We start from the raw sequence: 24,661 nt of genomic DNA on the forward strand, positions 1-24,661 counted from the left end.
AAAGTATATCTTATCTTAAGATGATCGATGGCTTCTGCCATATTTGCAAAATGTGCCTCTGAACCTTGACAAGTGCATGTTTCAGGCTCATCAATGAACAACAGGAGGGGTCACAGACATAAGACCAGCTGTTAAATAAAGCTCTTCTGACCTTAGCTGTCATGTGGACCATGCTGCCCATTATGGACACAAGCAATTTTCACCCATTTATTAATTATATGTTTTAAATGTGAGTGTTTCGTATCCCCTAAACCTCCAGGGATGTACACAGTTTAATACTGGCAACTTCTTATTATGGGAAATACGAAAACGTCTTTTAAAACTACAATTCCCAGTAGAGACGTGTTATAGAACATGCAAAACCTATGTGCGAAACACACAGCACGTGTAGTTCTGGTGACGGGGTGGGGGAGGGGGTGGACCCGTCCGACTTCAGTTTTGGACAGTCTGTCGTGGTTCCATTCCATTTCAAAGTGCTGTTGGACGCTCTGCGCACTGCCACTCCAATATCCAATCACAGAGCTTGAGGACTATCACGGGGTTTGTCAAGCAAAGAAGAGAGAATACTTACTTCCGGGTGTAAAATGATCGAAAGCAACTATGAGCTGCTCCGACCCTCGGTCCTGACGGACTCCAAAAGTCCGACATTATACAATCAAACAAATAAACACAAGAATAATTGTGTGTTATTGTTGAGTAAATAACAGTGTGTGGTTTAGAAAATAATAGAAAATTAGAAGTACGAGTTGGGAGTGAGAATGTGTTGGTATTTACCCTGCATTATGCACGTTACTAATAAAGAATTATGTTATTGTATTGTATGTATTCACATTGTAAATAGTTCATAATCAACGAATGACAAAATGCAGTGACAAGAAAACAACCATTGTATAGCACTTGTTTGAGTAATAAGAGGCAGTTTAATATAAAGGCAAGGCAATTTATTTTCATACACATCAGCAAGTCAAAGCGCTTTAAATAAACGGAAGTACAAAATATAACACATTTTCACATTATTATGAACTCAGTCGGGCGAAACAAGTGCATAGTTTCATATTGTTCTCATATATAGTGTTTTAAAATGTCTTTATTTTGTAGGCCTTTAAGTGTGTTTTAAATGTGTTTTGTCATTATTATGGCGTGCGCCAGCGTGTGGACGTGACACGTCCCTCGTGAAAGAGCTCTCCAGTGCCTCTGTGTTGCTTGGCAGAAACCTTTACAGGTCTTCTTCCTCAGACTCAGGGCTAGTGTAGTCATTGTCATCCGACTCCTCAATGTCCTGCTGTAATTGAAGATCATGGCATTCCAAAGCGGCTACACCGCTGTACGCATGTACAGCCTGTTTGTGTTGGCTTTTGAGGAAGTGCCACCTCCGACTGAGGACACTCTTGAGCCCATGTGCAGCATCCTCTGTCAGGTCACCGAAATCTGTAGAGGAATAACCACACAGAAAAAGGGCTCAATGTAAACAAACCATGACTGTAAGGGAAATAATTATCTCAGACTCCTAGATGTGACATACAGGACCAACCTTGACGTCTATTTATGTCCTTTAAGGACACAGGCTGCTTCAGCCAATAATGTTATTGTTGTCCTTTAAGGACACAGGCTGCTTCAGCCAATAATGTTATTGTTCCCATTCTGTGACCGGTCAATACTAGGTCACAGATGGTCTTTGTTGTGGATGCACTGGGACACTTCCTTCTTTGTTGTTTGTGGACTCCAGGGTATGACATATTCGAGGCCATAAGTGGCGGACGCAGGTAACTCAGTGTGCCCAAACTGTCTAAAGCTATCTTATCTAAACATGTTGACGACTCTCTCTGAAACCAGTTAAATGGGCTGACAAGAGAGAGGCGCTCCAGAATTGACGTGGCAGTCAGACCGTGACTGCTGTGACTTGTGATGTGAATTCTCCGGCCGTACCTCTTAATAAATCATCAGTGCTCTGACATCAAAACTCCTGCTCTACCTTGTCTCCTTCCTGAGTCGGTGACTCCTCGAACATTGCTACACAGAAGTTTCCACTACAAATTGGCGTCACGAACAAAAAGGACACCAACAAATCGGCAGAGCTGGTAAGTGATTTTCAAATCTACGTTTGAACATTGCCTTGCCAGAATCTGTGATTTACGGTGTCCTAAAATTACCTGTGAAACTGAGCAGTTGTGTTTCGTTTTGGTTACTCATGTTTGGAGAATAGCCTTAAAGACACACCTCAGCAAAGTGGAATGTCTGTATAACAGCAATGTAGAGATTTGTATTGAACAAATCGCCGAATTCTGGGGTTTTTAGCGGTCCAAAACAGTCGGTTTAACATAAGCAGCTTAGAGATACACCTTAGCCTAAAATCACAGTCTTGTCTATATCTTTCACTCACGTCACCACCATCCCATTAAAAAAACGGGATGGTTTAAAAGCCCTCGCGATTTGTAAACAATTTCCTCCTACATTACTGGCTAAAAATTGGGACAATCACGAGGTGCGTGTAGTGCTGTGACGCGTCACGGCGCTCTACCCAGCTGGTTGGAGCAAGTCGGTGGCGGTCCGGGAGGCATACACTAAATTCTAATTGATCACAGGTGGGCAGTGATAGGAAGTGTAGAACGACACTGTGTTTAACACGGCGTCAGGTGTATAGAGCTGGTCGAGTAGGACTACTGTTGAGCTGCTGTTCTTGGGAGAGAAAGGGCAGAAAAGAAGAAAAGTCTATGTTTCCCTTGGTCGGGGGAAAATAGCGCTACCAGGAAATGGGTAGTGTTGCAAGAGGATAGGTTAAAAGCCCTCGCGATTTGTAAACAATTTCCTCCTACATTACTGGCTAAAAATTGGGACAATCTCGAGGTGCGTGTAGTGCTGTGACGCGTCACGGCGCTCTACCCAGCTGGTTGGAGCAAGTCGGTGGCGGTCCGGGAGGCATACACTAGCTATTGCTCTTGGACGATACGATCTTAGCAACTTGTACAAGGATGGGGCGCGCGCAGGTGCCCCATATACATTTTCTGCCCCCTCTGAAAACTCCTAAATTCGGACTAAATTGAGCAGAGTCAGTTTTGCTGGGACGCTGGTATTTGTTGAGAGTACATGTTTGTTTGTCCAAATTGCAGTGTTGATTTTATAACTAATCATAAACAAAATGGGTAATGAATCAGTCCACAGCCAGGGTAAAATGAACTAAACTTTAGTTATCTCACCAAAAGTAAATGACTTGAGAAAATAAATAATATAAAGATGTAAAGCAAAACTCTGGTCATATAAATGTGCTGCAAAATGAAAATAAATAGAAAAAAGAGTGTTTTTATGTCCTGCCTCTCAGTGTGCAGAGGAAAATGTAAACAAGAAGCACACTGTTCAGGGTGTGCGCTGTAGATGTAAGAAGAAAAGAAGATTATATTGCTTTAAGAATCCATTCTTAAATGGTATTGCTGATATGTTAAGATATGTTTGTGACCTTGCATAAACCCTATGCCCCGTCCTGTGCCCCAAGACCCTCAGAGAGCTGCCTGAGGAGATCAGGGTTGCAAAATCTGTTTTTGTAGGTCAATGTTGTATTATTTGTTTCATTAATTGTTGTTGAAACCTTTTGTGCTGTTGCTGCAAAATGGAAACTTTATTGATTGTCTGTTCCAACTGGCCACTGGAATCAGATAATTAATATAAGTTGAAGTTCAATTACAGTTTTAAAAATAGTCTAACATTCTTTATTAAACTGCTTCAAATTATTTCTCGTATCAACCAATTGGTCTCCATAGACATTACTAAAAATTAAAATAGTTGTTAAACTACTGACAAGTTTTCTGAAACCGAGCTTATGAACAACAGAGTGAAGGTCGCTGGTTAAGCCAGGATCAATATATTCGTTGAAGTTTTTTTATTGTGTGCATAATAAAATGTGTTAAATTAATTGAGCAATACTTTAAAAAGTATAATGTTGCAATCTCTTTAAAATAAGTAATTACAGTTAAAAAATAGATGTTGTTTTCCAAGGGCATCTTTCACAGGCCCACGCTTTGAATCATAACATGTCCAAGTCCAACAGAGATCAGTATCACTTTGTGTTGCAAGCCAAATTCAGGGGTTCTACTCGAGCCCAATTTTAAATACCATAAAGAAAAGTATTGAACCCAGCTCGAGCTAAATGTTAAATGTATTGAATTAATGTGCAAGCGTTTTGATTTATTTAAAGTGTTCCAGTCTAGCTTCCTTCGAGTTTAGTGTAAACAACATATTGGTTCTCATAACATTCTCACTGCTGTGCTGTCCCAAATGTTTTAAACCTTGGGAAGACAAACACACACACACACGCCCACACACAGGATGAGTTTTCACTTTATCCAAATTGTAAATTGTTGCCTTCTTTAAAGTTATTAGTAACTCAAGATTAATTATTAAATTAAATGTGGTACATAACATTAGAATAAATAAAATAACTTTGACTTGATCATTTTGTTCACAACATTAGACCTTGTCCTCTAATCTCTACTAGAATAAGATAAGTGTGCATGTTTGGGTGTTTTGAACACTCCTGTATACCTAATCTTGTTATCCTTTTCATTACAGAGCTGGGAAAATGGTGTATTGCTTAGATTCTGATCCGTGCAAGTCCAATTTGGACTGACTTTAGTTCTAAATGTTAATGTTAATTTGATTTCAACCCATAAGTAATTATTTAGATTAACTCAACATTTCACATGATGGATTAGTCTTCCACATTTTTCCCCCACTCATTTATTGTGCAATTAGGCCAATGGTAAAGAGAGACATTGATGACCTTGTGTCCCTTTGTTGGTACGTGGTTCTATTTGATCTATGGCCTTGGACGGCTTCAAGAGTCACCCAGTTCTACCCTGCTACCGCCCGGCTGAGTGCAGTCACAGAGATGCTATGGCTGCTACATGAAATGACATTAATGGTCTGGTCCGAGAATGGACACCATTCCCTGCTCCCAGAGACAATGCTCCTCAAACTGATACTGTCTCACGTGGGCCACTCCCCCCACCAAGCCATGAACTGAAAGCTTGACATCTGCTTTGAACACCTGGAAGCCTCCCGGTCACACCAGCACCAAACCCTTGGGTCAGTCAGATGGGACTAACGGCTTAACTTAGGGCATTTGGTTCAGAAATATGACTCTCGTTACCGTAGAGTGGGTTGTTTTAAGGCTATTCATACTGCTATGCAGAGGATGCCTGTAAAGTTGGCAAGCTGTTAAAAGCCCCTACTATTTTTAAAATAGGCCTAATATCAGGGGCCTCTTAGTTCTACATGTATTCACATTATATGACCATGTTTGCACCTGGTAAAACTAAAGGCTGCACGGTACGCAGGCTACAATACGACCATTCTGTTCTGCTCTAACGATTCAATTGACAGATTCTACATCAAAACAATTAGCTTTTATTGTTTCCAATGATAACGTCACCTTAAGTGGAGGAATGCAAACCTGTTTTCAAATCGAAGGTTTTGAATTTGTTTGACATTTCTCAGTAATAACACCCTCAGACACCACATTCCATTCATGCTATGCTATGCCATCAGTAATAACTCAGATGTTAGGGGGGATGAAGCTTTTCCTCCCAAATCAGATATGCTTTGTTTTTCAACAAAGGTATACATTTCCTGCATAATATATGTTTCTCACAATTGTTTTTTGTTGCAAGCTGCACGCAGGTGATACTGAGTCTTCTCGAGTAATAGATTACACCATGCTTAAATAGACTCCTAAGTTATTATTTCATATGTGACATATGTAAGAAAAGGGAGGGAAGAGTCAATTATATTGAGTACTTAATTTTATAATGGAACATTTATTTCTCAAACCTGTTTTATGGAAGAGGAGAAAATATATATTTCTGATAAACTAATATTTTAAGTGGGTATGACATATTCGAGGCCATAAGTGGCGGACGCAGGTAACTCAGTGTGCCCAAACTGTCTAAAGCTATCTTATCTAAACATGTTGACGACTCTCTCTGAAACCAGTTAAATGGGCTGACAAGAGAGAGGCGCTCCAGAATTGACGTGGCAGTCAGACCGTGACTGCTGTGACTTGTGATGTGAATTCTCCGGCCGTACCTCTTAATAAATCATCAGTGCTCTGACATCAAAACTCCTGCTCTACCTTGTCTCCTTCCTGAGTCGGTGACTCCTCGAACATTGCTACACAGAAGTTTCCACTACAAATGACAATTGTAAATAGCTTTGCATTGTACAATGCTGCATATGTAAACACTACAAAGTAGGTACATCCATCTTAAACTGAAGGATGTTAGTATATATTGGGTGCCAAATGGGATATGTTGATTAATGTTTGATAAAGTGCTTGACAATTAGTCAATAGACAGAAAATAATCGATTATGATCTTGATGATGAATAGTTTCAGTAATTTACTATTTCACTTCGGCCTGACACAGTGACAGATGTGTTCTACTTATGTAAGACATGCAATGTGTTGAAGAGTGGATGAAAATATTCAAATGTTAAGATCTCAGACATACTGTTGGTTTTGATGCCCTCCAAAGTGTGTCCTCTCAGTGCTTCCACTTCCTTCAGAAGGAACATGATGTGCTGCGACATCTCTTTCACCAGGATGCTCTGCTCCTCCTCCAAACGTCTGACCAGCATTACCTGGTCAAAGACAGACCTCTTCAACCTGAAGGTGTTGCCTTTAGGTTGAGGAAAGGAATGGAGTAGTGGACAAGGAATATTTATTCATAAATTATATTATTACAGAATGATTTTCATTTCTGAGACACAAATCTTTGTAGCGATAGCATTGGTTCTCTATAATGTAAACTCATTACAAATATTATATATTTGCAGGTATCACCATTGCTTTTTCTGCCCCATGATAAACTGTAATATTTTGGTATGGACTAAAAAAACAACAAGCCAAACTAGCAATTATCCTACCATTTGCATGCCTCTCCCATGGTAGGATGTAGCCCTCTGTCAGACTGCAAGCCAACTCCTCGTCAATCTGTTCTCCCTGCACTCCGGTGTTGTATTGCACAACTTTTTCGCGAAGCTTCTTTTTCAGCTCTCTCATTCTCTTCCTCTTTCTTTGCCTTGCCTGGTTGCTGTCTGCAAAGTGAAACGGAAACAAAACTGTGTCATGGTGCCAGAATGTTTTTGTTGTTTTTGAAGTGTAATTTCAATAACTACGTTTGACAACAAACCATGCTGACGATACAGATCTTGCTTCCTGCGCAAAAGAGTGACGGTGATGTTCTCAATATCCACCCTCAGTCCTTCAGTGCACCCTGGGGCGTAAACTCTCTCTAAATAGTTGCAATAAAACAATTGGAGAAGAGATACAATCAGTGACAGTCTCAGTTTCAACATATAGCCAACTTATATTGTATGTCTAAACCTACAGTAATTAACAGATGTATATATGGAGAACTTGTGGTATGTCTTACCTGTGACTGCCCATTGCCTGACATCATACACCCACTGCTGTATGGTCTCCTGATCAAGGTTGTGCTCCTTTTTGAAGTCGCTGAAGCTGGCAGCTTCCACCTTTGCCCTCTCTGTGATCTTTACAAAAAAAGAAAATGTCAGAGCAAAAGCGCCATGCAACACCATAATGCAAAGAACACTAGTTTTCAGTACAAGACCTTCAGAAGAACAGTTGAAACATTCCATGACACCATCTGACTTGCAAGAGGAAGTGTGGATAAGGGAGAACACAATGTATATAGCCATGAGGTTACATTGCAGACATCCTTCATAAATATGTAATGTCAGATGAGAAGACAATTGTAATTTGCCCTTACTTTGACATATCTGTGTGCTAAAACGTGATGAAGGTTGTCCCTCTTCCTTCTGTTCCAATCCATGGCCTGTTGAGTGAGCATGTTCACTCTTCCTAAAAAACACAAAAATATATCCACAAACAAAAAAGTAAGTATTCACATCAAAAAGGAAACACTGAGTGAGAAACCTGATAGATATGACTAAACCCAATCGTTAAAAGGTTGTTGAACTGGTATTACACAAATAATGTGTTTACGGAGGGAACTCTCTGTAACATACTTATCAGGGCTGCTTTATCACAGTGTAGTGTTAATACCAACCTGATTTTGTCATGTATTTTGTGACCAGAGCTGCCCTGGAGAGAAAGCTGTTCACCTATAATGAATGTTACAATTAATGTTCGGTCACCATTACATAACAATATTACCTACACACCATAGATCTTGAACTCGTCCTGTTTGAGAGAAAACTTGTGTACTGACTTCCTACAATGTGCATGCATTTATTGTTGCTGAACATATGAGCTGCCTATCTTTCATTTGAACTCAGACATAAAGGATATGCTTTAAACTAATCAATAGGCTTGTCACTGAGATGACACATACATATTTGTACTGCTTTCTATTAAGACCTCTTGTATCCATACAGTTATAATAATGCCATTAATAACATACCTGCTCTACTTCCTCTCTCACTGTGTTTCCTGCCCCGTCCTGACTTCTGCCACCCCATCTCACCTGCAACACAGCGCAAATAGTGTTATATAGCAACGTTTTTGATATCCAATAAGGCATGCCATGCACAACTAGGGTTGGGTATCGAGAACCGGTTCCGGTTCGGAACCGGTTCCAACATTTCGATTCCAACGGCATCATTTAGAAATGTGAATTTCGGTTCCGCTTTTCGATTCCTGAGGAAACGTTTCTCGCCGCTCTCCGTAGCCTACTGCATGACTGCAGCGGGGCGGGAAATGTAGCGTTGTATCTACATTTCCTACAATGTAACCTGAGACCAGGGCCGGCCTGTCGCACTGGCATTATAAATGTTCGCCTCGGGCGCCAGATCTGTGGAGGCGCTGCGCTGACAGCTCTGGGAGAAAAAATAAATGTTTTGACCGTTGGTGCTCATCCTAATTTTCGGCCTTGATGTAACAACATTCATAATTAAGTAAATGTAACACCCTTTTCATCCCGGTTACACTTTTCATTTGCCCTGTACGATGGGCGCTGCAAGTGATGAAAATGGGGGATGTTGGCTTATCTGGCAACCGCAGCTCACAGCCAAAGTGCGCGTGAGCGAGGGAGAAAGGGAGGGTGCACTGGAACCGGCACTGTTGTTATTAGCATCTGGTGCTAGCTGTGCTAACGGAAGAAGAAGATATTTCTACAATGATGTGGAGGGAGAGTCCTCTCCAGTCAGACTGAGAGGCTGATAACTTCAGCTCAGTGAGGTAAAGGACTCTTTGAGTGTTTAGATAGTTCACTTTAGTCTAAGTTATCTCAGTGGGTCTCAAACGTTTTGATCACAATTTATGTAAACACATATTTCCAAGGCACTCTTTTATAATTATTGGGATAAAACAGGTTTGAAATCATTCCAATGTATACTATAGGACAGTAAACCAGAAATATCGTTTTAAACTGGAGAGATAAAAAAATATGCATAAATAAAATAGTAAAATAAGATATGAATGAACAACAAAAATAAAATGCGTTACATGCAGTGTTGGGTGTAACGCGTTACAAAAGTAACGGAGTTACAGTAATATATTACTTTATGCTGTAACGAAGTAATGTAACTAATGAACATTACTAATGAAATGTGGGTAATATATTACCCGTTACAATGCTCAGTAACGCAGTTACAACACATTTTAACCCGAAATTAAATGGTGTTTTGTTTTTTAAGAATGTACTAACATAGCGAGACATTCCGACACCAGACAAATTGTGCGGGTAGATTAGTAAACCTGGTGTTTACTCTTCAGGCTTCGCGCCGGGATCTTCGGGGCAGTTGAATGTTATACACCCTCTATTCAAAAAAGAGAACGGTGCGAAAAATACTAACAACAAATTGTGTCAGGTGCGCGTGACCTGCTCCGCTGCGCGTACATCATTTCCAAAGTGCTTCCACAGCAGTGACACACATCTGTGGATAATCATTTATACGAAAATGGTTAAAGCAACCATCACTAAACGCCAGCAACACTGCATCTACTGCAGACCGTAGCAACAGGTCAGATGGGGACATCACGTTACCCTCCGTTGTGACACTAGCTTACTCCCGCCTGACTGCCGCCCTCAACCCCGGAGCAGCACTCTTCGTTGCCCGAAACTACGCCGCCCCTCTGCGGCCCGCGGGTGCCAGCCAGGATACCGAGCCTGCCCAGGTATATCTAAACAAGTATCCGCCTGTACAGTGGGGTTAGGTGGTCATTTTGCAGCTCGTGGTATACAAATAGACAAGGGCTAGAATATGTGAAAATAGTGCCATATTCTGCCATGCCTGTAGAAATGTTGGGTCAAAAATAATGCATACAATAGCACAGATGCCTTCACCACGAATGGCTACAAAACTATCTCATATCCCAAGCTTATCAACAAGCTAATATTGCAGCTGAAATGATCTCCAGGTCACACATTCAACCTCACATGATGATGTGATACCAGTTTTCAAGGACAGTACATGTTCTCTTCCCAGAGTATGGGACCAAGGTGATGATTTAATAGGCTACATGGTTTTAATAATACTTTTGCTTTTCAATGTTTGCCATTTCAAACCATGAGCTAGTTCAAATAATATGTGCCTTGATTTACAATATGTTCTCATTTGTTTTATCAGTACAGCTTTGAAGCTGTTGTGCTTTTCTTTGCCACAGTCCACTTTGGACTATATGAAATATTTCAGGATTGCACTTTTAACTCACTTGAAATGTTCTCACTTGCTTGGTTTCAAAACATGACAAAGGCCATAATCTGTTCATTGGGGACCATCAATGCTAATTTTCATTGCTGTTATCGGCCACTACTGCTCATGTAAACCTACTACTGCTGCGCCCCCTGTAATCTCAGAGGCACCCTGAGTAATTTTGTTCTGGAACCGGGCCTGTACACGGCCATATACTAAACACACTACAGAGCCCATTCCGTGTCCTGTTAGTGTTTACTTCATGTCTGCCTTCTTCTGGTGATTTATCTGACGTCCAGCGCTCCGTCTTTTAACCTCTTTTCCTTTCTCTTTCTTGATCCTCCTTAGCAACCTTCATTATAGTCCTTGACAGTGGTCTGTACTACTGTATTAACAACGTGTCACATGTTAAGAATTTACAATCAGAATCGAGTATTCAACTAACCCGTGTAATACAAGTTGTTAGTCGCCTTAAGGGCCTACACAGTGGTTATGCTATACCACATCGCCCTTCATTGGATGTATAATGAGCTGCACTAAACTACATTTTAGCATTTAAAATACCTAGCCATTCTTTTGCGGTTATTTTGGTGAAAGTAACTAGAAAAGTAACTAAAGTAGTGTAACTCATTACATTTCAGAGACAGTAATTTTGTAATGTAACTTATTACTTTCAAAAGAGAGTAATAAGTAATATGTAATATATTACATTTTGGAAGTAACTTGCCCAACAATGGTTACATGTAGGCTATTTGTTATTTAATTATTAAAATGTAAACCGATCTTTTTCATATGGGTGTTTAGAGTTGTACCCCCTAGATCTAGTCTCTAGTAATTCTGCGTGTGCACCAGATTGAAGCATTTTACTTCAAAATGTTCAAACATTTCTTCCCGGTATGCCTGAGAAGGCAGATATGCTTGTTTTTCTCAACAAGAACTGTTTTTAAAAGTTGGACTGTTGCACTGTTGTAGCTTCAGTGGTTCTCAGGTTAAAGTTACATAGCAGTGAATATAAACAGACTGATTAATGTGAATATTACTTTAAACTAACCTGTGTAAAAGTTTCTCGAATAAATGTAATTTTTTTGGTGGAAGAAGCATGTATCATTTTTTTACCCTGCCCCTCAAAGAATCGGAATCGAGAACCGTTAAGAACCGGAATCGAAAAGTAGAATCGGAATCGGAATCGTGGAAATTCAAACGATACCCAACCCTATGCACAACATTAAAAATCCTTTGCATTAAAGATGTTATGTACCTCGCATTTTGCTGTATGGGCTTTAGCATGCATCACGCTAAGAAATGGCCTCATTTCTGTCAACGGCAGAAGCTCTGGTAATCCCTCGGCTATTTTATTAAGGTATGGCCAGTACCTAAGAAGCAGGAGCAGCATTTTGTGATTGAGTGTTACAAAGATACACTTTTAATTGACATGACAACAATATCATCTAAAATGACTGCTGAGGCATAGGCCATTTTAAACATTGTTGTGGATGTGCAATATGACAGTGAGGATTACCTGCATGTTACATCCATACAGAAGAAGTCAACATTTGCCTTCTTGGACATCTCTTTTTGGAGAAACATTGGGTACGCGTATATTTCTCCACGGAAGTGGTTCAGTCCTCGTAAGAGAAACCCATGTCTGATTAATCAGAAGAACATCTAGTTGTTAATGATAAACGGACACAGCTAGGCCTGGCTTAAGCACTCATCTCTGTAATCTAGGTGGCTATAACAACACATATCACTTGGATGCTACAAATGATGGATCAATTCCGCTCCACAATCAAAAGTGTTTAATGCTTCCAATTCTTACAAAGACTTAGACTTGGATTGCTATTAAAACTGAAATAATGAGACCAGACTCAAGGACCAAACACATATACACACACAGACACACTTACAAACACATACCTGCAAACTGCCACTTGAATGCCCTCCTCGTCTATCTGGGCACCAGACTTTTTTGACATCTCTCTGCCAGCGGTGAATTTGGCAGTACCACAGACGGCACTGTCATTTCCCTATAAAGTCAGTTTATTACACACAAGTTTTGACATATATAAAAAAGAACACCACAGGTGTAACTGCAACTATCATAATAAGAAAAAAAACGTACACTTTTCATGTTGCCTCTGACAAGGTCAACAAATGTTGCGACTTCCTCATCCTTGGCCAGGAACAAGCCCTCATAGATTGGCGGCTCCTCAGTCCTGTCCATGATAAGTTAACATACAAGTTAATAATACAAATCACAAAGCACTACATTACTATGATTTGTTTTAATGTCTGTTATGGCTACTCAAACACAACCCCAAGGGCTACTATTTGTATTAGCGGTGTGTTCTTTATCATTTTCATTAATACTTATCCCTACCCTTTTGACTTGGAAAAGCGGTAATGCTTGCGGTTTCCATCACAGCAGACAGCCAACATGTCTGGAGAACATGCTGGACAAACAAAGTGATGGATCTGGCACATATCCTCTTGTTTGTACTGACAGAAGCAAAACTCGAAGAAGCTTCGCTGAAATGTATCAGCACAGATACTACCTGTCTGTATATTGATTTAAAAAAAGTGGATTAGTAATTGTTTTGAAAGCAATGCCAACAATTTATGATATGGTATACAGTAATATGATATTGTTTTTTGTATGTTTCCGTGTAATTCAGGCAGATTTACCCGTCCAGCTTGAACAGATCTGTGCTCCAACATTTTCAGAAATGCCTGCCTGGACATGGCTGGTGCTGTCACCTTCATGTGCTCAAATGAGGTGAACACATCATATTTGTAAATATGCAGCCAGCTAGCAGCTGGTGCTAGCTGGCCAGTACCGATACAAAAGCAGGTCTTTAACCTCAGGAGTCCATTCTGCAGAGCAGGATGGACAGGATTTCCGAGGCAAGCAGACATTGTATCGTCCTGTGAACAAATGGAAAAAGTAAAGGTATTTCGGTAATTAAAATGTGAGTTTGCCTTAAAATATTGGATTTTATACATAGATATGCATATATGATATATTAGCTATTTGACATGGCATTTGGGTGTTGTCTGAAAATGACCAGGTGATAAAAATCTTTGCATTGCACAAAGTGGTAAAACTCTGCCGTACAATACTACTTGTACAAAAAGAAGGGCTTTCAGAACAACATACCGTTGATGGTGACCACAGAAATATGCTTCCAAGGAGTAACTGTGATGTCATCAGAGCATTCACAGATTGACCTTGGAGTAGGAACAGGCAGTTGACATACTGCAATATAGAAAATAAATTAGGAAGGGTGTATTTACAGTTTTTCCTTAATTCTCCAGATTATAAAGATATTCAATAAAATGTTGCATAACTTCCACATATCTTGCAGCCCTAGTCAAAACCAATCGTACTTTTTTCAATCAGCTATGTACACTTCCCATTCGCACTTAATTTTGGGAACTACATTATAATGGGACATTGTAATGTAATGTTAACCTTTACATACTTTGTTCACAAAACTGAGGCTGGCCATTTTCATCCACCACCACAGCAGTTGTAGGGGGAATGGGCTCCAGAAATCCATTGAACACAGCCTCTCTGTCATGGAAGATATTCCTCTTGTGGGCCTCCATGTCACAGGTTGCACAGAGGAACTCCATGTCCAGTGGAACACAGTCCAGGCACCTAATAATTCTAATAATTCTTCTGCACAGCATCTGTGGCACTTCTGAATGGCTATTCTCTCAGCTGAGAGTTTTGCATTAAAAAGCATTGGCCTAGCCGTTTTCATTTTCACATCTGTGAGAAGCTGCCTTTGTGCCCAGGCAGAAACCGTTCCGTCTGTTGCCTCCGGAACCTGGACTGTAGTTAGGGTGTCCCTTAACTCTTGGAGATGAGTTTCTAAAAAATAAAACAGCTGTTAAGCCGCCACCCTAAAACTGGTATGATGGATATTAAGGTAGTATACTGAACCACTTTTGAGTTGGAAAAATATATGCGGACTAATAATAGCAACATGCTATGAATCATCATATGCATCCAAAGCAATATTAGCAAGTGATACTTATACCAAATATGCATTCACTTGTCATGAAACAGTCAATACTCAATACTTTATTATGATTAACTAGATGAGTATAAAAATGGAAACATTGGGAAAAACTGTAGTGCCAGTCAACTGCTGTTATAATCAATATACTCACCAAGACTACCAAACTCTTGATGTTCTAGCTGAAGGCCTTCCTCATGCACAGGATCGTCTCTTCTGGCTTGTGAAGCTGCAGAGACAGTCATTTTTGCTTAACCCTTCAATCAATCTCAAATGACATCAATTAATTGTAATATGAAAATGCTCTGTAAGGACTGCAGGTAATTAAACTAAGAACATATTACCACAGCATCACAATGACAATTTACATTTGGCATACTTTTATCCAAATCGAGGTACACATTTAAAAAAATACAACACAGGCAAGGATTATCATCACAGGCTCTAAAAAAATATCTTGATTTCATTTGGAAATGTTTTAAAAATTGCAACAGATTTGTCAAGAGGTATCTTTAAATTACATAATTTCATACTGTGTACACCAAAATAACTTTGTTATGAATTATCTTTATTCTTAGAAATCATGATATAGTAAAGAACTAACCTGATGCGGGGCGTTGTGTTTCCCGTTGTCTCTCACGTCTGCGTGTGACCACTGGATTAGAAAGAGGTCTCTTCCTGCTTTTTCTTTTCTTTTCCGGAGGGATGGCAGGGGTTTCCGTGGCCATGGCAGTCTATATTTTTTCAGAGATTGAGATCAACAACAAAGTTGTAATACAACATAAGACAGCAGCACTTATATTTGAGAAATTATTTAACGGTTGCATAAAAAGGACTAACTGTCCCTTTACATTACATCAATAAAAAGCAATAGCAATGATTATATTACAGACTTGGGTATTTGCTTATCATGAAAAGCCTCACCCTGGCCTCAAGGAGATGAGCCTCGCTAATCAATGATGCCATGTGGCCTCATTGAGATCCTCAAAGACCCTCACTTCAGGGTTGAGGGACATGGCATACAAATAATACAAACAATACACAAAATGAAGAGTGAGAGAAAGACAGGATTAACAGACAAAGTGAGAGAGTGATTAAAAGAGAAAGTGAGAGAGTGATAGAAAGAGAGACAGTGAGAGAAAGAGTGGCTCTTAAAAGTGCCGTTGGTTTTATATGTGTGTGTGTGTGTGTGGATATGTGTGTGTTGGTGATATTAAGTGTTGTAATGACGCTGTAAAACAGAAAAAAAGAAAAACATGATTAGGATTATTTAGAATAACAGTAACATCTGTGTAATACTCTATGCAATAATAATTAATCTGTGCATTACTCTATATGCAATAATAATTAATCTGAGCAATACTCTGGCATACATTATGCATTTATACTGTGCATATTGTTATATTATGCACTTGTTTTTCTTATATCTTCTACTATATATTTAAATTCTACAATGTAACAATCCCAATTTCCCACGGAGATCAATGAAGTATTTCTGATTCAGAGTGGGACATTGGGTGGCCAGTCAAATCCTCTGGAAAAACTCCAGTTCCACATTTTTGTTCCACTCCATCGCCGATGCATTAGCCACTATTAAAACTCTGTGTTGAACACTGTCTGTACAACACATGTGCAAATACATAAATGTAAACATATTTTTCAAGCACGCACTTCCACTATCCAACTGTGCCGGTGACAGCTAATGTAATTTAGCTGTATAAACTATAAATGCTATCCAGCTAAAAACGTTGACCGGAAGGCCGGAGGCTAGCTGAACGTTGCCGCTAGTTGGCCTATTGTAAAAGCTAAACACACTCCAAAACTCAAACTAATATCCAGGAATGAAACGCTATAGAGACTGTGCTACAGTGGAATAAATAAAAGTAATATTATTTCGTGTTTTAAAGAAATAAACTCCCCTTGTTTTAGATACTTACTGTAGTCCGTTGTCAGATGAAATCGGATGAAAGTGAGGTGATTGTGGGTAAAGTGGCTACGTCACGTTGCCGTCAAGCGCGACGTAACGTTGCCGGGGTAACTACGGAATCTTCTTCTGGTTTATTGTTGTTATAATAAAAATGATTATTATTACTATTAAACAAAAAGCATTTCAAATACAGTCAGTAGCCAGTGGGGGGAGTTGTTTTCACCATCATTATCATCATTGTATATGTTTTAAATGACTAATATTGGCCTACAATACCCCTTTATTGATCACATAGGAATGTAATTGTCTTTTAAATAATGTAAACTAAAGGGAACAATCTATTTGACACAGCTGAAGCTCAACAATTATTATGAATACAAATAAAATAAAAGAAGCCTCCCGTGAGTTACTACAGGCTATACAGTAGATTTAAAAAACGTTGTATAGAATAAAAGCTCACTGCGGGACGTTGTAGAAATGCGTGTGTGCACCACGACAAAGGAGCCTCATTCACTTTACATTGGGGTTGTTTGCGTGGTGCCGACACGCAAATGTAACAAAGTTCGTGACTCCACCACGCATTGTGGTGTTAAGGAGTCGTGGTGGAGTCACGCATTCTGGTGAGATCAGGTTGCCTACATCACAGTGTTCACGGATGCATCCGGAACAGGATGGGGAGGGACCTGCCTGAAGAGGGCTATAGGTGGGCGCTGGGCTCTAACAGAGTCTCGACACAGCAACCTCCTAGAGCTACGGGCGGTAGTGTTAGTCCTCCGGCATTTCATGCCCCTAATTCAGGGGGAACATGTAATGGTCAGGAGCGACAACAGCACCACAGTGGCTTATATCAACAGGCAGAGCGGAGTCTGCTCCGCCGCCTTGTTAACCACAGCGGAGAGGCTGTGGTTATGGGCTTCAGAGGTGGTGTTATCTCTGAGAGCCCTCCATATCCCGGGACTGGAGAACGGGGGAGCCGACCTCATGTCGAGGGGCGGCCCCCTGCCAGGCGAGTGGGTGCTTCACCCGAATGTGGTGAAGCAGATCTGGGCCCAGTTCGGGAGAGCGGAAGTGGATCTGTTCGCCAGCCGGCGAAACAGCCACTGTGCCCTGTGGTTCTCCGTGGCTCGGAGCGACGACCCACCCTTGGGGGTGGACGCGTTTGCACACGAGCCATGGCCAAGGAAGCTGCTATACGCCTTTCCACCGCTGCGTCTCATTCTCCCCCTCCTGAGGAGAATGAGACGTCAGTCATCCTAGTGGCTCCGGATCGCGTCGGGGCGCCGTGGTACTCAGAGATGACACAGATGAAGGTGGGCCAGCCCTGGGCGGTTCCCCAGTTCTGGGGGGCGATGTCTCAAGAGGCAGGTGCAATCGGGGCGTTACCCACTCTCGGCCGTCCTCTCCAGGTTTGGCTCCTGAGAGGGACAGGTTGAGACAGGGTGGATTGTCTGATAGTATTATTCAGTCTATCCAGGCAGCTACAGCTGGATCCACCACAGCCTGTTACAGGCCAAAGTGGCTAGGATTCCAGCGATGGTGTGAGGAGCGGAGAATAGAGCCCCTATTTTGTGAGTTAGGCTCTATTTTATCCTTCTTACAGTTACTGGTGGACAGAGGGCTTGCGCATTCAACAGTGAAGGTGTATGCAGCAGCCATCTCGTCCTGCCATGAGGGATTTGGCGGCAGGTCAGCCTTTAGTCAACCACTGATGTCGCGTTTTTTTACAGGGGGTCAGGAGGCTGCGCCCAGTAGTGCACGCCTCCACCCCACAGTGGGACCTGCCCCTAGTGCTCGAGGCTCTGGCCTCTGGGCCGTTTGAGCCTCTGGAGCTCTCCTCTCTGAAAGCATTGTCGTGGAAAACAGCTTTGCTTCTTGCCTTAACGTCAGCCAAAAGAGTGTCCGAGTTAACTGCTCTGTCGGTGCACCCGAGCTGTTTACAGATTCGGGGTGACCGGAGCGGCGCGACACTCAGACCGAACCCCTCCTTTGTGCCCAAGAGCAGGAAGTTGTGTAGGATGCATGCAGCCACCACAAGCTTGTCCACGTTTTTCGGGTGCAGGTTGATGCGATGATGGAAGATTCTCCACCTGGTGGCCAGAATGCCGAAGGCATTTTCCACCACCATCCTTGCTCTGGAAAGTCTGTAGTTTAAAATCCTCTTTTGTTGAGTGAGGTTCTTTCCAGGGTATGGTCTCATCAGGTATGGCTTGAGTGGGAAAGCTGCGTCACCCACCATGACGAATGGCATCTCACCCAGGTGAGCAGCACCAGGTAGAGAGGTACTGGTTGGAACATGAAGTGTTCTGGCCTCCAGTCCCTTCCCCAAATCCGATCCGGCATACACCCCACCATCACTTGTTCTTCCGAAGTCCCCCACTTGAATCACTCGGAACCTGTAGTCAGCATCAACAAGTGCCAAAAGCACTATGGAAAAAGTCTTCTTATAATTGAAGTACTGACTCCCAGACAGTGGTGGTGCTTGGATGACGATGTGCTTTCCGTCTATTGCTCCCAAGCAATTTGGGAAATTCCATTTTTCCCAGAATCCTTGTGCAACCTCCTTCCACGTGTCTTCTGTTGGCCTGGGTAGCAACCTCTCCATCATCATTTTTTCAATGGCTGCACACACCAAATGGACAGCTTCTCTCACAGTACTGCATCCTAGGCGATAGCTGAATGCTAGGCTGACCAGTGAGTCCCCGGAAGCCAAGTATCTGTGAAGGGAAAAACAAGCAAAGAATTAACAAGTGAAATCATTTTATTAATCGGAATCTATTCTTTTTTTCAGTCGACGTTTGCAAGGCGAAATGGAAGTCACTGAGGGATGCTTTCGTCAAAAACCGGAAGAAGTCCATCCCCAGTGGATCTGCAGGTGGCTCGCAGAAGGCCTGGAAGTATTCAGATATAATGTCCTTCATTTTGCCATATATACAGCAAAGGAGGTATGTATGCACATTTTTTTATTTATATAATTGTGTAACTTTGTAATTTGTCATGATGTATTGCAAAGGGTATGAAAGACTTTATTTTAAATTACATAAATATGTTCATATTGCATAAATTAATCCCAGGAAAAAATATTTTAATTGATTTCATGTTGTTGTTTCTTTTAATATAGTTCTACAAGCAGCTTGGGAAATCCTTCCCCATTAGAAGAGATAGAGAGAGCATCTACACCAGGAGCAGCATCTGGATATTCAGGCCCACGCACACCCACACCACCTACAGCCCCACCACCGCTGGTACCCACAACCTCTGCAGAGAGGAGGCCCTCTAGGTCCCGTAGCCCCCAGGGATCCACACCAGCAGCGGCGGCGGCCCAGCGTTCCACAAAGAGGAGGCCACAGAGCACAGACCTTGGGGAGCAACTCATGTCTTTACTGCAGGAACCTCCAGCCACACCACATATGCCAGACTCAGAGCTTGAAGAGTCATACTACTTTGCTTTGAGTCTGGTGCCTATGCTACAAAGGCTGGACATAGACAGGAAACATCGGGCAAAAATAGCAATTTTAAACACCTTCCATAGTCTTCAAAGAGAGAGTACACAACCACAGGAACATTGGCAGCCAATTGTCCATCCCCCCACGTCACAACACTCCACTCACACCTCCAGGCCAGTAGCCCTTCGGCCAACTCCACCCCAACCCCCACAAGCCCAATCAACAGGGCCATTCCCAAACATGCTGTTCTCCAACAGTGGCTCTGCATGGCAGGATGGGTCTCAATATGAAGACTTGTAATTTATATTGTTTTTACTGTAAATAGTTCCTTTTTTTGTGTTGATTTTCTGTTATTTGATGTTGGTGTTTAAAATGTTGTTTTGGGTGATATGTTTCTAATTAAAATGTTTATTATACTTGTGGTCAGTGATTTATTGTCTGTGAAATGGGCATCTTACCTCAGTGCAACAGCCAGTCTCTGCTTGGGTTCTATGGCAGCTCTGAAATTTGTGGATTGTCTGGTCAGTTCAGGGCCCAGGAGGGACAGCAGTTCATCCATCTGCTCTGCACTCATCCGAAAATATTGGTGATGTCGTTGGCTGTCCAGCCTCAGCTCAGCCACGAGGTGATGAAAATCACCTTGTTGTCTCCTTTGCTGGTTGAGGGGGTGCACCCAAAACCGGCTCCTTCTCCTCCCCCCATCCCCCCGTAGTCTTTCAAGTAGGAGAATACATGCCAGCGTTCTCCTCCGGTTTACAGGCACTGTAAATTATATATATATACAATAATTATGATGATGAATGCATATTTTGTTACCACTAAAATACAGCAACACATCTTTGATTCATGTCGTTTATAACTGGAATATTACAATTATTATTAACTGTGTCTGTAGTCTCCAACACAACAACATAGGAAATAACAACAATAAACCCGATTTACACAGACACAAACATAAACCATTTAACTACGTAGCCTACTTACTTGTAGAAGTACAAAATGTCCAGGAAATATTCCAAAATCAACAACAACTGCGAGGCTGCACACACGACGCTCCGCTTCCGCAACGTTTTGAAACGCGCCTGGTGTGTGAGGTCGCAGGAGGAGGTCGCAACGTGGCGCAGCCGTGACGCAGCGTGGCGCAGACGCTCCTGGTGTGTTTAGGGGGTTAGGGATTCAGGGAGGCAGGCGTGTAGTTAGCCCTTTCGGGGCCGAGGGGGCTCTCCCCATCCAGGGTGGGGGGGTCCCCCGGCACTGTTTTTTGAGCACACTTTTTGCGAGGTAAGCGCAGCAGCCACAGCCCAGATTTCTCCTCGGTTACAACCGGGTTAAAGGAGAGGGTGGGGCAGCAGCTGCTGACCATAATAGCCGGTCAGGGGCAGTAGGGTGGAATATTGTTGGGCGGAGCCTGTGAGAGATATAACGTCGGGTTACGTAGTGTAACCCTTGTTATATTAGCACAGGCGGAGCCCTCTACTCGGGGCACTGTCAGTCCTATTCCGCTCGCTGAAGAGAAGTGTAGGATGATAGTCAGGAGGCGAGGCCTCCTTTTATACGGTGTGATGCGCGTGCATTCAGGTAGGCCCGCCCAGGGCCGGCTACGTCTATAGAAGTCTCAGTGGGAGAATGCTTGCGGGGTAAGAGAGTACCCATAGAGTCCAGTAGAGGGCTCCGCCTGTGCTAATATAACAAGGGTTACACTACGTAACCCAACGTTATACCTACAGTACCTTTATTTGTTTCTTTGTTTAACCCTTTATATTTGAGTCATGGCAAAATGTTTGCCTACTGGACGGAGACATCTAAAGCCCTCCTGCGAGGTGAGGTGCCTCCAGTGTTCAGAGTGAGGAAGAGGAAGTTGGATGATATCACTGAGGTCAGATTTGTATTGCAATCTATTTCACTTAAGTTGTGTTTGTATCTACTCTCATACTAAAGTTTCAATTTCATTATTTGTTTCACCACTCTGTCTTTACAAATATATGTATTTTGTCAATATTTACTGCATTTATTCTTCCTCATGGTATCAGTATTTAGGACGATGTTGGAGGACAGTCCTTAAACTAAAGAACATGTTGAAAATATCATACCTTACTAAAAGTATGGTGGTTCCTGGCAATAGTCCCTTGTACTTTGAACATTCAGTTTTTTAGAAAGAGGAGCAACTTCAGCCTCATCCAGCTGATGCCTCAGTTGGAAAAGATGTGGAGAAAACAATGGAAGTGTAGGCTTGTTTACTAGTTCTATGCATCATATCCAAGAGGACGCCCTTTCCTTGGGTTAGTCTGCCAAAAAGCTACTTAATGTTTAATATGTATCAGTGGGCATGATATATTTTCTCTCTCTTTTCCATACATCTAAGATCGTGCAGGACTGCAAGAAGGCAGCGGAATGGGTGGTGGCACACAAACATTTGTGCACCAGGGTGCATATGCCCGATGCGGTGAGCATGGGGGAAGCACAACTAAGAGAGGCTGTCAAGCTTTGGGAGGAAAAGCCTGACGAATGTGACGAGGATGAGATGGAGGCAATCTTGGAGCCATTCCAGTTTAGGTTTGAACAGATGGAAGACATGTGGACCTTCTTAAACAAGATCAGAGACAAAAGAGGGTCTGGCATTCTGCGAATGCATTTCTGTTGTTTGAATAAAGGGCAACAGGAAGTTGGAACACTTTGTCAGTTTTTGTGTGTTTTACTTTGTTTTGTTTTTCAATTAAGCATTTGATAATTCCCCTTGATTATACCATGAACACCACAGAGAGATAAGCCTTTTATTGTCTCCCGCATCACACCACAAGGGCAATTTAGGAGTCCATCAAGGGGATCTGGCAGAAAAAATAAATACCAAATATGAAAATAATTGAAATTTTAATACACAATGGAATCTAAAATGGATATAATTTCTAGCTAATAGTTTAATATGCATCATCTTAATCCAATAGTGCAGTAACGTGAGAAATAAAGTATGTAGGAGTGAAGTGAAAGAGTCTATTGTAATAGCAAACAGTAGATTAGACCAGTGTTTTTCAAAGTGGGGGCCCCGACGCCCCGGGGGGCCACCAGGGGGCACCAGGGGGGTCACGCAAAGTTTGAGGGAAAGGGGGATTTTTTTTTTTTAAAGTTACATTTTTTTTTTCTTTAGATGTTATCAATAACTGCATATATATCCATCTATTTGTCCTTTGATGCCAATCTTTTAATATTTTTTGTTTTTGAATCACACGACTGCCCTTCAAGCCAATCAGAATCGAGCTGTCGCTATTAAGAGTGAAACTGAGTATCTGCTCAGCTTTTGGAGCAAGTGAATATTTTGCTCTGCAGCAGGATGAGAGCACGGATTTAGCAAATGTCGCAGAATTGCTTGCATACATCAGATTTATATCAGAAGACAACTTTGTTGAGGACATATTATTTTGCAAAGCACTGGAAGAGACATTTTCCAAGTTTTAGATGAGTACATCATCTCAAATGGACTTGACTCGTTGTGTGTTCAGATGGGGCAGTGGGGCTATGACAGGCAAAAAAAGCGGAGTGACAGCTTTGATCAGGCAGAAGGTCCCAAATGTAGTGGCAACGCACTGCATGCTCCATCGCGTGGTACTTGTTGCTAAGCGTATTTTGTGTAACGAGATGGGTGCAAAGTTTGAGGGGTTACGGCCCCTACACACGGCGGCGGGCGTTGCCGCTTCAACGCTTCTGCCCATTCACTTTGAATGGGGTGACGTCACGATTCGCCGAACTGCATTGTGCGAGCAAAGCGTAGCTTCTCTCGCGGTGCTCGCTGCAAAAGTAGAGCAATGTTCTACTTTTGCCGCCTCGACGGAGGCGTCAGCCAATCAAATCCCGCGTATGCAAATCTGACAGTACAAGCGCTACCCAATCAAACCGCGTGTATGTTGGGAGAGCCAGACCGCAGTTATTTCCCATATGTCAAAAAATGGAGAAGAAAATGATCATGGCGGTAGGGAATCACCCGGTACTATATGACCAGTCCCTCTTTACATACAGGGATACAAACCGGAGGAGCCAGGCATGGGGGGAGGTGGCAGAGACAGTGGGTGAAACTGGTAGGTTTTCGCCTGTTTGGGGAGTTTATATCCAGTGTACTTCGTTTGAATGGACAGCTAGCAAGCATAGACAGTATATTTAGCCAGCATGGATGTAGCATGAATGCTTTGCTTTGTATGTCCGGGTCGGGACATTCATGTGATTGGTTGTTGGTCGCGTTGCTCGCGTTGCTCGCGTTGACTCCCCAAGCTCAAGACACGCCCACCGCCAAGTGGCAACACACGCCGCCGTGTGTAGGGGCCGTTACACACTGCTCCATTCCAACGTGCGCTGGCGTTCCCGTGGGGCGGTGCTGAATAGTGTTTTTGAACTGCGAAGGGAGATCGGTGAATTCCTCTCTTCTGAAGATCATCAACTGACTGGCCGTTTTTCAGATGCCTCATGGCTCCGGAAACTTGCATACTGTTTCACTCCCTCAGTACTGGCTGTATGTCAAAAAAGGCTATCCCGCACTGGCTGAGAGGGCTCTCAAATCCTTTCCTCCATTTGCCACCACATACGAGACATGGGAGTGTGGCTTTTCCACATTCAA

General features: G+C 42.2%; 2 protein-coding genes and 1 long non-coding RNA gene across 6 annotated transcripts; 1 reads left to right on the forward strand and 2 right to left on the reverse strand.

Annotated features, from left to right (window-relative positions):
* Positions 1-903: 903 nt before the first annotated feature.
* LOC117442486 (uncharacterized) lies at positions 904-16,745 on the reverse strand. 4 transcript variants are annotated; one of them, XM_034078490.2, is made up of 20 exons: positions 16,629-16,745; positions 15,616-15,922; positions 15,296-15,425; positions 14,846-14,920; positions 14,149-14,543; positions 13,824-13,922; positions 13,352-13,591; positions 13,047-13,225; positions 12,789-12,882; positions 12,584-12,693; positions 12,186-12,311; positions 11,925-12,039; positions 8,434-8,496; positions 8,080-8,134; positions 7,780-7,871; positions 7,423-7,660; positions 7,180-7,281; positions 6,914-7,084; positions 6,499-6,666; positions 904-1,428 (listed from the first exon to the last, which is right to left on the reverse strand). In XM_034078490.2, the coding sequence occupies exons 2-20, from the start codon at positions 15,655-15,657 to the stop codon at positions 1,217-1,219; spliced, it is 2,706 nt and encodes a 901-aa protein (XP_033934381.1). In that variant the 5' UTR covers positions 15,658-15,922; positions 16,629-16,745; the 3' UTR covers positions 904-1,216. The 4 variants fall into 4 exon arrangements, with proteins under 4 accessions (XP_033934381.1, XP_033934383.1, XP_033934382.1 ...); XM_034078492.2 differs by lacking the exon at positions 16,629-16,745 and having other exon boundaries at positions 7,423-7,533; positions 7,621-7,660; positions 15,616-16,002; XM_034078491.2 differs by lacking the exon at positions 16,629-16,745 and having other exon boundaries at positions 7,423-7,540; positions 7,621-7,656; positions 15,616-16,000.
* Positions 1,465-20,445, forward strand: LOC139433426 (uncharacterized). Its single transcript, XR_011642898.1, has 3 exons — positions 1,465-2,078; positions 19,407-19,560; positions 19,737-20,445. It is a non-coding gene; the product is annotated as an uncharacterized lncRNA (long non-coding RNA).
* LOC139433425 (uncharacterized) lies at positions 16,885-21,243 on the reverse strand. The gene is made up of 3 exons (XM_071202433.1): positions 21,046-21,243; positions 20,520-20,823; positions 16,885-19,332 (listed from the first exon to the last, which is right to left on the reverse strand). Coding segments are annotated over exons 1-3 (1,332 nt in total). The 5' UTR covers positions 21,047-21,243; the 3' UTR covers positions 16,885-18,305.
* Positions 21,244-24,661: the final 3,418 nt, after the last annotated feature.

This window comes from Pseudochaenichthys georgianus, unplaced genomic scaffold, assembly GCF_902827115.2.
Source record: "Pseudochaenichthys georgianus unplaced genomic scaffold, fPseGeo1.2 scaffold_437_arrow_ctg1, whole genome shotgun sequence".
NCBI classification, from domain to species: domain Eukaryota; kingdom Metazoa; phylum Chordata; class Actinopteri; order Perciformes; family Channichthyidae; genus Pseudochaenichthys; species Pseudochaenichthys georgianus.